Here is a 14,907-nt window from a genome sequence, read left to right on the forward strand (position 1 = left end):
CGACTGGGTTGTACTCTCTCCATCCCATAATATAAGATCCCTTTGCAAGCTAGGAGTAGTACCAACGTTTGCATGGGTTGTTGGTTCCAGTCGAAACTGCTGCACACACGATCTGTTGACGAACAATTTGTGCACGACATGATTAGAAGCCACACAGATCAAGGAAATGAGGCAATCCAATGGTCTAGGTGCTTGTCGTCTCTGAGTCGTGCACGAATCCGTCGAATCCGTCGTCTGCATAGCACTGCTGGGTTCCAGTAGATCGGCCCGCTGATTCGCTGAACGTCTCGCTAGTCCTAGAATTGTGCATGTGCGCATGTCGTCACCGACGTATACTAGCTTCGTTCGGGTTTATTAAGGACCCACTTGATTTTGGGTCAAACTTTGACCATTTATTTGAGCAACAGAATATAAAACCCAAATAACAAATGCCACATGTGTGGTATGAAGACGTTTTTTTACAACTGAAGTTGCCATACAAAAAGAAAAACAAACCCCTCAAAAAAACTGAAACTTAAAAGAAAGTTGCCATACTTGACAACTAAAATTGTCATTCTCGCGTCACTAAATTTGACATAAAAAACGTTCGGAGTTGTCCTGTGTTCGTGCCACACGTGCGGCATTTACCAGGGTCCATATAAATGAGGAGAAAAGAAACGGCAACCAATTAGCAGCCACAAGGCATTAGAAGGCGTGGGAATGAACAGCATACAACATTTATACTCCTCCATGCAGTGCATGCTAAGTCAGGGGCAAAGTAGTCCAAAATTTTACTCATGTAGCTATCCAAGATTCCTCTTAGGCGCAAACAAAAGAAAAGCGGAGGGAGTATATTGCAAAAGGTATAATGTTGGATTTGTATTTGAAAAAAGTTTTAAATGACATGATTTTTGTATCACATAATTTAACATTTTATTAATTAAATATATGATCAAAATTTAGTCAAAATAAGAGGTGGCCTGATAAACCCACGGGAGTACTCAAGAAAAACCTGACGGAACATGGCAATTTCATTGTTTGTTCGGCCTATAAAACGCTAAGCAATTGGGTGCGACAGTCAGACGCTCCATCTACGTCAGTAGCTGCTGGAAGTTCTTTCTCGAAAAAGTTGTGGAAAATAGCTGTACCACCTAAAGTAAAGAATTTCTGGTGGCGAGTCATAAAGGAATTTGTTCCCTGTAGGTTTGTTCTGTTGAAAAGGCACATAGAGAAATTGCCTTTTTGTGAATTGTGTGGGAAGGAGGAGACTATCATCCATGCTCTATTTCAGTGTACGTGGGCAAGGCTCGTCTGGAAAGAAATGAAAGAGTTCGCGCACATTAAAATTCCAGAGCTACACCCGCAAACTTGGGCATCAGACTTGATTGAAGGTAAGCTAGGCTCTGATCAATTCACATGTAATGTCCTTTGTGGTTGCTGGGCAGTTTGGTCGGAGAGAAATGATAGGACCCATGGGAAGAAGGAAAGATCAGTGCAAGCTTCTGTTCGTTGGGCACTGGATAATGCTATTGGTCTAGCAACCATACGCAAAGAAGTTAAACCTCCGGCAAAGTTGAAGACATTTCAATGGGTACCTCCAGATAGGGGAATCTTAAGATCAATGTTGATGCCGCGTTCTTTGATTATACCGGTGGAGGTAGCACAGGTCTAGTGATCAGAGACGTGAATGGCATGCTTATAAGAGCTCAGGCTCAATGGTATCGTTTTGCATCCAGTGATCAAATGATGGAATTATTGGCCATCCGGGATGGATTTCAAATAGCAAAAGATCTGGGTCACACCATGATCTGTATAGAGAGTGATGCTAAGGAGATGGTGACAATGTGCAACTCTGCTTTTTCAGAGAGGTCGGCCTTTGCTGCCGTTTGCCATGAGATCAAAGAGCTAATGGGAGGTTTTATTAAATGTGAGCTTACTTTTGTACATAGGGAAGCCAATGAAGTGGCTCACCGATGCGCAAAACAGGCCACAGAGGAGAGAAGGAGATGTCTATGGATTAAATTTTTTTTGAGGCAACCTCACGAAGCTTTTATTAAGTCGTCACAATGTTTACATGGACGGATGGTAGATTCCCGGGATGACCTAACCAAACATGGCGGCCATCACCGAGAGATAAAGTATGCTTCGCTAAGTTGTGAGCTTCAAAATTTGAGCTCCTAAACTCATGACTGAAATTACAGAAATCAAAAGCTAAAGAATGTTCAACTATCTCATGAATGACTGCTCTGTAGCTTGTCAAATTCTCCTTGTGTATGTCCTGCACCAGCATTTTGCAGTCCGATGCCACATGGATGCGCCTCAGATAGAGATCATCAGCCAATGCAAGTGCCTCTCTAATAGCAAGTGCTTCCAAAGTCGGGGGATCCACAATATATCTAAAAGAAAGAGTCGAGGCTCACATAAACATACCTCTTTCTTCTCTACAAATCACCCCCACTGTCCCACCGTTTCTGGTTACCGCTGCATCGACGTTAAACTTCGAGTAACCTGATGGCGGTGCATGCCACCACGCTGGACGGGCGCTGGTAGAAGGGGTCAAGGAAGGATGCCTCTGCTGGGTAACTCGTAGTTCATCCAAATATTTTGATATGAAGCTGTTGACAGAGTATGGTGCCTGAAGTATATTCTCGTGAATTGCTTTACGCCTCGCATACCAAAGTGCCCAGAGTGTCACCACCAGGCGATTGAAAAGGTCATTCGTCAATATTTCATGTAGTGCAAACATCCACTCCTTTGGACCAGCCTCCTCGCGCTCAACCATATGCTGGACCAACTCATCCGGTGCCAAAGCCCAAACACTTGCTGCCATCGGACATGAAATGAGGGCATGTTTCCATGTATCAGTCGCCCCACATAGCGAACAAGTGTCCTCTGTTGCCATATGACGACGTTTGAGGACCGATCCCGTGGGCATGGAGTGACGGGCTAGCCGCCACACGAACACCTTAAGTTTGGATGGTACTTGCATGTGCCAGATCATGGACCACTTCTTGGTGTCTTGATGCTCATAAGATGTACCGTCCTCCTCAGCTAACCAAGCCTCCCTGCTATGTTTAGTTTTTAGTATCATTCGGTAAGCAGAACGAACGCTGAAGTTACCTCGAGGCTCTTCATGCCAGGCCCAGAAATCTCCCACCCGGCGGGTGCAAAGCGGGATCCGTAGTATCTCTTCCGCATCGAAGTGGGTGAACACCGAACGTACCAGGTTTTCATTCCACGCTGCCGTTGTTGGATCAATAAGCTGCGCCACTCTCGTCGGAGGGTTCTGAACGAGAGAGCATATTGGACTCTTAAGACCATCACGTGGGATCCAGTTGTGCCGCCAAATATCGGTCGTCTCCCCATCACCAATTCTCCTGATGACCCCTTGCGCCAAGATGTCACGACCATCCAAAATCGCCCGCCATATTTGGGACAGGTGCGATCCTAGTTCTGCTTGAAGGAGAGAGCAGTGTGGGAAGTAAACTGTCTTGAGGATTCTGCCGCTGAGCGAGTTGCTATCTGTTAGGGTACGCCATGCCTGCCTTATCAGTAGGGCGAGGTTAAAAATCTCCATGTCACGGAAACCTAGGCCCACCAAGTGCTTCGGCATAGTCATTATGTCCCACCAAAGGGCAGGCGGCGGCCCCGGCGCGCTTCTCCGGTTAATCCGGCCTCGACCTCGACCTCGGGGCAAGGGCGTCGACAGCGACGCCGGCCTCCTCCTCCTCCTCCGGAGAGTTTGTATCTCAGGATAAGTGAGTCACTGCCCGACGACGTCCATCACTCGAGATCTCTCGCACGCCGAAAGGAAACCCTACCTTGTAACTGCAGCACATGTAGTAGATGTGGGGAGGATGTTTCTGCGCTCACGAAATCACTTTGCATTCGATCCCGTACGAGCGCTGCCGAAGTTGTTAGGCTGCGGCTGATCCGCCAAAGGCGTCGGATCCAATCCATGGCTTGGGGTTAACAACTTAAGAACCAACGAAACTGATTTAAATTGGAACTGGTATAGATGTTACCCTCCCAAAATAGGTATTGGTTTTGGTACTGAGTGTGAAGTGGCAGCACTGATAGCTTCATGCCTCAAGTCTGAATATAGTCGATTGGTGTACATACATAATGCTTTTTTACTTTCTACTCCCTCCGTTCCTAAATATAAGTCTTTGTAGAGATTTCAATATGGATTACATACGGAGCAAAATAAGTGAATCTATACTCTAAAATGCATCTACATACATCCGTATGTGGTTCATAGTGGAATCTCTTCAAAGACTTATATTTAGGAACGAAGGGAGTAATAGTCATGCTTTTCTTGCGTTTGCTTGATTTGTCTACGCGCAGTTGCCGATCTGGGGGATAATGTGTTGATCATGGTGCTGTTCGAGACCCCCTCAGGCTTCGCAGTTTTCTATGCTAATGGGATCAGTCTCTACGAACCAGACGCCATGCAGGTGCGTGCTTTAATTTGTTCTTCTTCTTTGCGTCACTACTCATGTGCTTTGTTGATCTTGTTCCTTTCCCTTGCTCTTGTTGTCATTGACCTGCTTTTTTCTGGACCCTCACTCTCTCATGCAGAATTTATGGGGAAACTTCGTCATCATGGAAAATAGGGCAGACCATGTTAGTTCCACCTTCGTTTCCCTTTTCTATTGTTGTGTTTCTTAATACTGCTTATCACCAACTCAGCAAAACTTGCATCTCACATGATTGACATTTTTGTCACTTATTTGGCATTAAGGAGAGCATTCTGAACACAAGCTCATCGATTAGTTAACATGCTCAAATGCATTTTCTAACCCGTAAGGCTACCCTGAAGAAATATGCCACTCGCTTCTTTCTCCTATTTGATTGATGACCTTGTCCATATTCATTTCGTTATCAGATAATTTGGCGAAAAGACTTCCAAGTATTTACGGACAAGCCTGATGCCATTAATCTCGATGATGGTGTCAACAGTCAGCTTACCGACATGCTCTTGAAGTGGCACCAACCTGGGCAGAAATTGGCTGTTGGGAAGCCTGAATATAAAACAATCATTGAAGCAAGATTGGTAAGTGTAAGCTCCCTTTTTTTCCACCATTGGCTCAAGAATTTTGAGCACCATTTTTGTTGCGGCTTTGTTCAGGGAATACCCTGCCTGTTCGATGAACCTGTGATGGAGGTGATGCGCGGCCTGAATTATCTCATGCATAGTTTTTTCCCCGAAGAGAAGTCAAAGCAAGCTGAGGGGGAATGTCTCCGGACGAGTCGAGGGCTGAAAATGCTCGTAGATCGATATGGCTTTGAGGATGTCAAACTGGACAATGTGAGATCACCACTTTGCCTTCTTGTATGTCTGATATGAAAATGCTTAATGCTTTATTGCTCACAGTTCATGAACACACGCTTTCTGAAAGTTTTTGCACTTTGTTGCTGACCAAAGCTTCAACTGCAACAAGTTTGCCCAATTGATGCATCTATCGGTCATTGACGGAGCAGTGCTCTTTGTGTCCAGGTTAACGAGTGCATTATTGAGACGGCATGCATGCTGAATGATTGTGATAGATGTTTGAAGGCAATTGGTGAGAGCTGGCGCCATGCCAGTGCCTTCCTTGAGGTGGTATCGTCCATAAATTCCCAGGATTGGGACACGCTGAAAACGGCAACGGCTCTGAAGATGGTGTGTTTCCCAGAAGAGAAGATTGTATTTGGCGATCCGCACGTGGTAAATCATAGCATAATGTTTTTGAGGATGTGCTGCGTTTGATGGATACTTGTCACTCATTCGAGTGAGTCGCTGAAGCTAGCCCGTGTGTGTTTCAGATGTTTTCAGCGGAGGAACTGTCGACGTTGGTGGCTGATGCGCATAAATATGAAGATTGTGGGATCATGAAGGGATCTGTTGGGAGGTTCTATAACAGAACTGTGTTTATGTACAATCTAGGGTTAAGAGTCAAAGACGACTGTCAAGGAGGCTCAAGAGGCATATGAAGAAGCTCAACGACAAGTGATCCTTGAGGAATCTGTAAGCAATTGCTCTGCAGATGTAGCTGGTATAACGTACGTGAGGAACCCATGTGCTCTCTTTTTTTAATATTTACCACTCGAAAATAGTACTATTACAATCTGACATGAGCGTTTCTGACTAGTACTTTACTAGTCGAAGGCACGTGCTTTGCACGTGTGCATTCTTAATTAAAAATTTGCATACAAGAAGAAAATTTTAAATATAAATGAAGCACTTTTTATATGGAGTTTTAACTTCACAACCTTTTGCGGAGTTACAATGTTCATGAACAAATTTGATTTTCTTTTTTTTTAAAACATGTTAAGAGTAATTTTGGTTAAACACTTACTTGACAAACTTGTTGTTAATACTCTCAAACCGTTAAATCACATCATGGGATCAAAACTATATATTTTTTCAAAAAAATAATCATCTCCATGCATTCTACATCACTTGGACGTAGATGGAATACAATGCATTCTACACCATGCATATTCAATATTTTTGCGAAAAAATGGGTATGTAATCAGTCCATATATACATATACATGTAAATGAATGGTAGCATCATAAAATTCATGCAAAAACGTGAGAACAGCCGTTCCGCTTGACCTTTTTTTTTTTGCCTTTCTTTATTTTGCAGAAAAATGGGTATGTATCAGTCCATATATACACATACACGTAAATGAATGGTATCATCTTAAAATTCATGCAAAAACGTGAGAACAGCCGTTCCGCTCGACCTTCTGTTTTTTTTTCTTACTTTTTATTAGAAACACATTTTGATTTTATTTTTCCTAAAAAAAACTTTTGATTTTATTTGAGAGGTATGTGCTCGACCTTTTTTTTTCCTGCCTTACAGCTAGGCTAAAATATGGTTTGGGCTGACAATTGGTTATACGCACACGGGCCTTGAAGCTTGCCACTGGGCCAACTGTATGGAGCCCCAGTCCAGTCAGAAACGTCAAACATCAGATCAGCTCCCTCGCACGCTGTCGAGCGACTTCCCTGAAAAAAGGACAATCGAGCGGAGCGCCACGGCGCCGCCGCCCCTTCTCCCGTGTCTCTGCCCCCCACCCCCCGGGACATCCGACAGGCGCCGGCGCAGTGCACGACCCGGCCATCCCGCAGTTGCGCTCGCCTAGCCAGTCGTTATCAGGAAGCACGGCGGCGCCCAAACCCGGCAGACACGACCGCACACGCCGGCAGGTGGCACACTCCACACCTCCACGGCTCCGACGCGCTGGCGCAGGAGATACATGTGAAGCCTGGAGCCTACCGTGGGTTGTGGAGTCCTCTAGAAGGGCGACTCGTTTTCAGGTTTGGCGGGAACTACTTGGGTGGCGAATCCAAGTGACAGAGGCCGTTCGATTTGATAGAGTTGACGGCTACAGATGAATCTACTCTGGAAGTTACGGGTAAAAGAAGAGAGAAGAAGGTAGATTCAAAATATTCAAAAAAATGTGTACTATAGTAGTAGAGAAGTAGAGATATGTGTCAGCTTCAGTTTGTGTATAGGCTATCCATTTTATGATTCCTCTTTGGCGCCCGTATAATTCTTCAATCATTCATATTTGTTGTCTTACTCGTGCTGCAAAAAGTAGTACTACTTGTGAAGGCATGAACAGTGCAATTCCTACCAGTACAGGCAGATGTTTATCGAAAGCGTCATTCTATTCCTGAGCTCAAATGCTCTTGATATAAACATAAAAAATAGAAACATTTTTTTTTGTCAGTAAACATTGCTTAGTTTTCTTACCGCGTTTGAATTTTTGTGGTGAAATGGCATTCATGGATGGATCAGGAAAAAGAATCAGTGCTACAAAATGCTTTCAGAAATAGTCTATTCGAAGAAGCGTTGATTTCGGTTTTTTGCCCAGGCCTCCACGATGTCATACCATCATGGAAGTTACACGCAGATGAAACACATAATGTTTCTCGCAAAAAAATCAGTTTTTCTTTGAATTATTCTACTGTTCATCCGAGTGAATGTGCACCTGTGAGCAGAAACTCCAAGCCCGATGTTTATCTGAAAATGCGAAATAGACCCATACATGGAGGGAGCCTATTATTTTCCCAAAAGGTAGAAACAACATTTTAAAAGCTAAAAAAAAAAGCTGATTTCCGCTTTGCACTGGCTAAACAAAATATGCTATTATGGCTTGTTGGACTTGCAAGTTGGCTATTTTTTTAAATAATACATTTTTTAATTAATTTGCATAAATATTATGCCGATATTTTTATTTTTAAAAATAATACACCATCGGCCTGTTGCAGGCTGACTGGGCCTAGTCGGCCCACCGCAGGCCGATTGGCTTCTAGTCGGCCCGCAGCAAGCCGACTGGGACTAATTGGCTTGCTGCGAACCAATTAGTCCCAGTCGGCTTGCTGCGGGCCAACTGGAAGCCAATCAACCTGTGGTGGGCCGACTAGGTGCACGTGGCCATTTTTCTTTTTCTGTTTTTCGTTTTAGTTGTTGTTTCCTATTTATTCTAGCCCTCAAATGAATCTTGTTTGTGTTGAATTTTTTTGCATAAATTAATAGCAATATTAACATGCCACATATAAATTTTCATAATTTTTGGAAAACCACATAATTACATTTGTATTTGATAGCTCCTGGTGAATATACATAGGGTTTAAATTTATTTATCCAAATTGATTTTTTTATTTTTATAAATGTTAAAATATCGAGGAGAATGGTTTAAATTTTTTTGTGAAATTGTTTTAGGAATTTTTTTTGGCTTATGAAACAATTTTTGTGAAACAATTTGAGGAAAATTCTCAAATTGTTTCATAAGCCAAAAAAGTATTCTCAAATTGTTTCATAAGCCAAAAAATATTTTTCCTCAAATTGTTTCACAAAAATTGTTTCACAAAAATTGTTTCATAAGCCAAAAAAGTATTCTCAAATTGTTTCATAGAAAAGTTTACACTATTCTCCTCGGTATTTTAACATCTATAAAAATAAAAAAACAATTTGGATAGAAAATTTAAACCCTATCTATATTCACCAGGAGCTATCAAATGCAATTGTAAATATGTGGTTTTCCAAAAATTATGAAAATTTATATGTGGCTTGTTAATATTGCTATTAATTTATGGAAAAAGTGTCAACACAAACCAGATTCATTTGATAGCTAGAATAAATAGAAAACAACAACTAAAACCAAAAACAGAAAAAAAAATGGCCACATGCACCTAGTCGGCCCACCACAGGCTGATTGACTTCTACTCCCTCCGTCCACGAATAAGTGTACATCTAGCTTTTGTCTTAAGTCAAAGATTATAATTTTTGACCAACTTTATAGAAAAGAGTAGTAATATATATATATGACATCAAATTGATATATTATGGAAGTACATTTCAAAACGAATCTAGCCATACTAATTTAGTGTCATAAGTGCTGCTACGTTTTCCTATAAAGTTGGTCAAAATTTTAAGACTTTGACTTGGGACAAAACTTAGATGTACACTTATTCACGGACGGAGGGAGTAGTTGGCCTGCAGCAAGCCGACTGGGACTAATTGGTTCGCAGCAAGCCAATTAGTCCCAGTCGGCTTGCTGCGGGTTGACTGGAAGCCAATCGGCCTGCGGTGGGCCAACTAGGATGCAGTGTATTATTTTTGAAAATAAAAGTATCGGCGTAATATTTATGCAAATTAATTAAAAAATGTATTATTTAAAAAAATTAGCTGCAAGTTGGCCCCTTAATATAAAGACACAGCAGGTAGCCGAAATAGGACTAAATTGCTAAAAACCAGAACAATTGCGGTCTGTTTTTCAAAGAACACCACCCAACTAATAGTTTTGACACAAAATCTGACATGGATCCGACTGTTAAGTGATGGAGTGGCATGGGGAAACTCACATTGTTCGACTCAATTATTAGGCTGGCGTAGGGCCCACATGTCATCATCTCTCTCCCACACCTTCTCCACATGCAGCACAGAGCGAAGGGCTACACCATCGCGTTCTTCTTCTCCACTTATATTGCTTCTCCAATTCGGCACATATGTGCTTGTAAGAGCAACTTTAACAGAGTTGCCATATACTATGTGGTTGCCATATGGTATATGGAGGGCTCTTCATATGTATATGAAGGCCGTGGTGGCTGTGCGGAAACATAGGTTCGCCAAAAGGACAACCTTCATATTGTCTTATATGTGGATCTCACTTGTCATTTACTACAACAGTTCTTCCCCCAAAATCCAAAATTAAAAAAACATTTGATTCAGAGTTTACTCCGACTTCATTCTTAATATTTTTGGACAAAAATTGGGTTATAGTTCGACTTACATTGATAGACCATGATTAGTTTAACTATAAACTAATAATTAGATAATAGTTTCGGCCACGTCCTTCGCCACAGGCACGTCCATCGCCTCTGCGGGCGTAGAATGCGGCAATACGGGCCTCGATGGCTCAAAAATGCGCCTTGGCGAGGTTGTCCCAGGTCGGCCATTCATCTACGTCGGCAAAGGCAAGGGTGGGCGCGGGCTCAAATCTACTGCTCCATTCGTGTGTCCATCTGTGCACCCACCTCCAAGGCTACGTTCATCTGGTCCTTTAAGGGGTCCACCCGTCGACTTCTTCACCTTCATCTCATCCCCAAAACTGAAGACGAGGGGGAACTTCTGCCAGTGCACCAATATAGTTGAAGTGGTGGATTGGAGGCGGGTAGAGGCATTGGATAGGGCAACATATAAGAGAGAGTGGAAGGCGCCGGCCTTTTATAGGGTGACTCGGGCGCCATAAAGAGGGCAGTTGGGGAGGCGGCAGGCAGCTGATGATGAGTGGTGAAGGGGCTCGTCTCGCAATGAAAATGTTGTCACGTCATGTTCACACACGCTCCCGACTGCTCAAACGGCTCCTCGGTCTGCTCACGTGCAAGCCAAGAGATGATGCCACATGGCGCCATCTTACGGGCTCCCACGGGAATCCGATGGAGCGGCCGTGTCATTAATGGCCGGGTGCCCGTCGTCGATGATGCGTTGGAGGTTGGGTTGATTCAAATCTCGCATGTGGCGCATAAGAAGAAGAAACTTCCCGCGTGCAGTTGGATTTGAAGCGAGCTCCAAACTTGGTCTTCACAGTCTTCAAACATATGGAGGCTATGAGCTCGGTTGTGGAGCGAGCTCCTTAAATTATATCGACTGAGAGACATATAACGACTTTGCTAAAGTGCTATGCTATTTCGGGTCAAAATCGTTATACTAGCAGTTATTATGCCGACTGAAGCCATATGACAGTTGCTCTAAGGCTACTTTCAATGTATTGATACTTACATGAGGTGCTAAGCATATTAAAAACTTTAGCAACTAAAGCCCCTAATGCGTAGATGCTTAACTTGTTAGTGCTAAAGCATCCTTTATTTAATGGTTTTGCAACTAAAATTCTTCATGCATTGGTGAGATTCTTATTTAAGTGTTTTGCCTAGGTTCTCGCGCTTAGCATTGTTTCTTTTTAGGGTCACCACCCTCATCTCTCTCCTGTTAATTACCTTGCCATATCAGACTTTTTAACTACGTGGCAGCCTTAGCAGCCGTAGACCTAATGACTTGAAATCAGTACATCATAGCTATTGTCATTCCTATGAGTAATATACCGAAAGATATATCCAGAGAGGCCTAACAACAAGGCACTCAGCAGATGCACAAGGTACAAGATTCTACTACTATTCTCTACTCTAAAATGGGGAAAAGACAAAAACCACGAAGGTGCATGACACGATCCCAAAACTGATGACTTCTCAGCTAGTTCAAGGGCGGTACTGTCGCCGGCCGCGTCTCTATGCCACGGGCAGCTCAAGCAGCAGGCCGATGTGGCGGGACTCGGCGCTCGAGCTGCTGGCGCCGTAGCGTGCCCCTGCCGGCGGCGACCTCGCCACCACGCGCGGGGTGACCTGCTGGAACCCCAGCGTCAGCTCCAGCCCGATTTCGTCGTCATGTGCCTCCTCGTCCTGGGCCACCGGCGGCACGGGGCTGCGCTCTGCTTGGCTCACGTGCGAGCCCGCGTCAACGTCGGTGCCCTCGGACGACTCTTCTTCCCTCGCCTGCTCGACTGCCATGCCGTCGTCTTCAACGTGGCTGCCGTGGTCGTGGCTGCCGGCGGACTCCTCGTGGCTCGGCGCTTGGTCGAGCCCACCGTCGTGCTTGGCGCCGGAGAAGCTCTTGGACTTGGGCTTGGCCGTGGAGGAGGACGCGCGCTTGAACCCGGTGCGCCCGGCGCGCGAGACGCCGAGGACCGTGCCGGCCGCCGCGGCGGCCTCCGGAGACGCGGCAGGGCGGTCGGCCTTGGCGACGTGGCGGATGTCGCACGCCGCGAGGGGCGCGTCGGAGGTGACCCGGACGATGGGGCGGCCCTTGAGCACGGCCTCGACGGCGGCCTGGCAGGCCTCCCACTGGCCGGACCAGAGCAGGCCGACGGAGCCGTAGACGGGGTTGACCATGCGGCCGCACGCCTCGTAGAGCAGCGAGCGGAAGAGCGCCGGGCGGAGGCCGGGGCCGTCGGCGGCGAGGAGGTTGAGCAGCCCGGCGCGGCCGTAGAACTTGGCGAGGAAGACGGTGGCGTTGGCCTGCGCGTCGGCGCTCCGGATCCACTCCAGGCAGGGGCGGATGGTGCAGCCCTCGCCGCACCCCTTGCGGAGCACCCGGCACCCATTGCAGCTCATCCGCATCCTCCTCTTCCTCCCTTCCGATCGCCGGAGTTGTTGGAGATCGATCGATCGTGGTGCTGTGGACTGTGGCTCTCTCTAGCCTCTTCTTGCGTCTTTGGAATATTTTTGCTGGTGTGTGATGGTGGTGAATTTGGTTGTGGTGATGGGTTTTATAGGTGGGGTGGGCGCCAACGGTTTTGGGAGGGCGGGTTCGGCGCCGCTGCCAAAACAACGGGAGATGCCCACTAAACAATGGGAGAGATGTCCACTGCACGGCTACCCCGGTATCACGGAGCCGCGTCGCACACGAATGTTCCAAAAGGGGAATGGATTTTTCAACGGCTTGCAGTGAAACTGGAGGCGGCCACTTTCGGTGGACTTTGCGAGGTACCACGGTTTGGTTGGAGTGATAGACATGATGGCATGGCATGACATCCCCCGTTGGAGAAACAAGTTGCACGTCCCCTGGTTTTACCAATGGATGGCATCGTCATCTTTTGCCATACCTCATGTTATTCCAAGGAGTGCACGCACCCTACTAGCCACTCCGTCCAAGTCCAACTCGTATACCGCATGTTATTCCACATTCAAACTTTTCAGCTCCAAAAAATTCTTTAAAAAAATGTGTGCAAAATTTCAGGATAAAATACCTTGAATTTCAGAGTTGCAAAAAAAAAAGTAGATTTTGAGGATGAACATTACATATGGTAAAGAGCCGCAGATTTGCTTTTTTTTGGTAGCTCTCATGTTAACTGTTTCGACCTAAAAACCTTCCACACGTACACCATGTTTCTAGGTATATGTGTATTTTCTTTCAGAATTTTTTGATACTGAGTAGTTTGAACTTTTTTAGTTTCCAGATTAAGGCATTCATGGAGGTCGGTCCATATTTGGTATTTTCATATAATAAGCACATACATAGAGGGTAATGTTGCGGATAGCGGATGATATAGCGGGCTGACAACCGGAAACTGCCATTGGTGACCGAGCTCACTGGAGGCCTCCAGATTCAAAATTCAAATTTCATTCTTTTTCCATTTTGAAAAATTCTGAAAAAAAGTACAGATATACATGAAGGCATAACACACATGTGTGTAAATTTTCAGGCCAAAATACGTTGAAATGAGGGCCGTGCAAAAAAGACAAATCTAGGGCTGTTTAATACATGATACTATTCATCCTCTCAGGCCATGAATTTGTCTTTTTTGTACAGGTCATATTTGAACGTATTTCATCACGAATTTTTACACACATGTGGGTTACATCCTTGCATACACGCATATTTTTTTCAGAATTTTTTGAAACACAAAAGTTTGAATTTGAATATTTCAAAAATAAAGACCTCCAAAACGCCATTCTCCCTCACAACTGATATTACACCCACATCATTACAAACACACTATTTTTGAACCAATCTGTGGTCCGATGCTTGGTAGGACAGTGGTATCCGAGCCCATCAGGGTTCAAGTCCTAGACTCATTGGTGCTCGCATTTCTCTGGTTTTATTTCAGGCTTCCGGCGGTGTACGTTGAATGGGAGGAGACGTTCCCGTCGTCTACGAGACGCTTATGGTGACTTTGTAAAATCTCAAGATGTTATGCCGGCCTAGTCTCTTGAAAGTGCTCACAGAGATAAGTGTATGCTCGTGTACGTGAGCGACTTCAATTGTACTATGTTTAAAAAGGCATGCAAATTATTTTCTAGCACAACCTGAGACGCTACCGCTATTGCGGCTGCCATTTAAAAGTTTTCTTCAAAGCGCACCTGGTTTTGGCATACCCATACTTTTTATTTTTGTCAAGTGGGCTTGTCCCTTCCCAGTAATTGATCGCAACTATAATTGCTTACAACTCACGGAGCACCAAGATGAGACAGAAAGAAAAAAGGGAACTGATCAGCGCCGATGCGCCGGCCGAACGATTCGGCCGGTCCAATGCCCAACGTCCGATCGCTTCGCCCGGGCCGTTAGATCGCCCCCTTCCTCGCGCGCACGAGTGGCAACGACTCCCTCCATCCCCGCGGTGCTAATCTCGCTCGCGCACGCCTCCCCATCTCGCCCCCTGGCGCTAATCTCGCTCGCGCACGCCTCCCCATCTCGCCCCGTGGCGCTAATCTTGCTCGCGCAGGTGCAGGTAGTTGACTGCTGCTTCTTCCTCCCGACGCCTTCCAGAACGTCTTCCAGGATCACTAAAAAGCTTCATCTGGCAACAAAAAATGCTTCATCCGACGATGAAAAAAGCTTCATCTGGATAACATGGATGTAGCTTCGTGCATGTA

The 14,907-nt window shown here is 45.3% G+C and overlaps 1 protein-coding gene across 1 annotated transcript; it reads right to left on the reverse strand.

The window, feature by feature from the left end:
• Positions 1–11,529: 11,529 nt before the first annotated feature.
• Positions 11,530–13,101, reverse strand: LOC119274911 (LOB domain-containing protein 42-like). Its single transcript, XM_037555669.1, has one exon. The coding sequence runs from the start codon at positions 12,649–12,651 to the stop codon at positions 11,764–11,766; it is 888 nt and encodes a 295-aa protein (XP_037411566.1). The 5' UTR covers positions 12,652–13,101; the 3' UTR covers positions 11,530–11,763.
• Between the last annotated feature and the right edge of the window lie 1,806 nt (positions 13,102–14,907).

This window comes from Triticum dicoccoides, chromosome 3B (assembly GCF_002162155.2).
Source record: "Triticum dicoccoides isolate Atlit2015 ecotype Zavitan chromosome 3B, WEW_v2.0, whole genome shotgun sequence".
NCBI lineage: Eukaryota > Viridiplantae > Streptophyta > Magnoliopsida > Poales > Poaceae > Triticum > Triticum dicoccoides.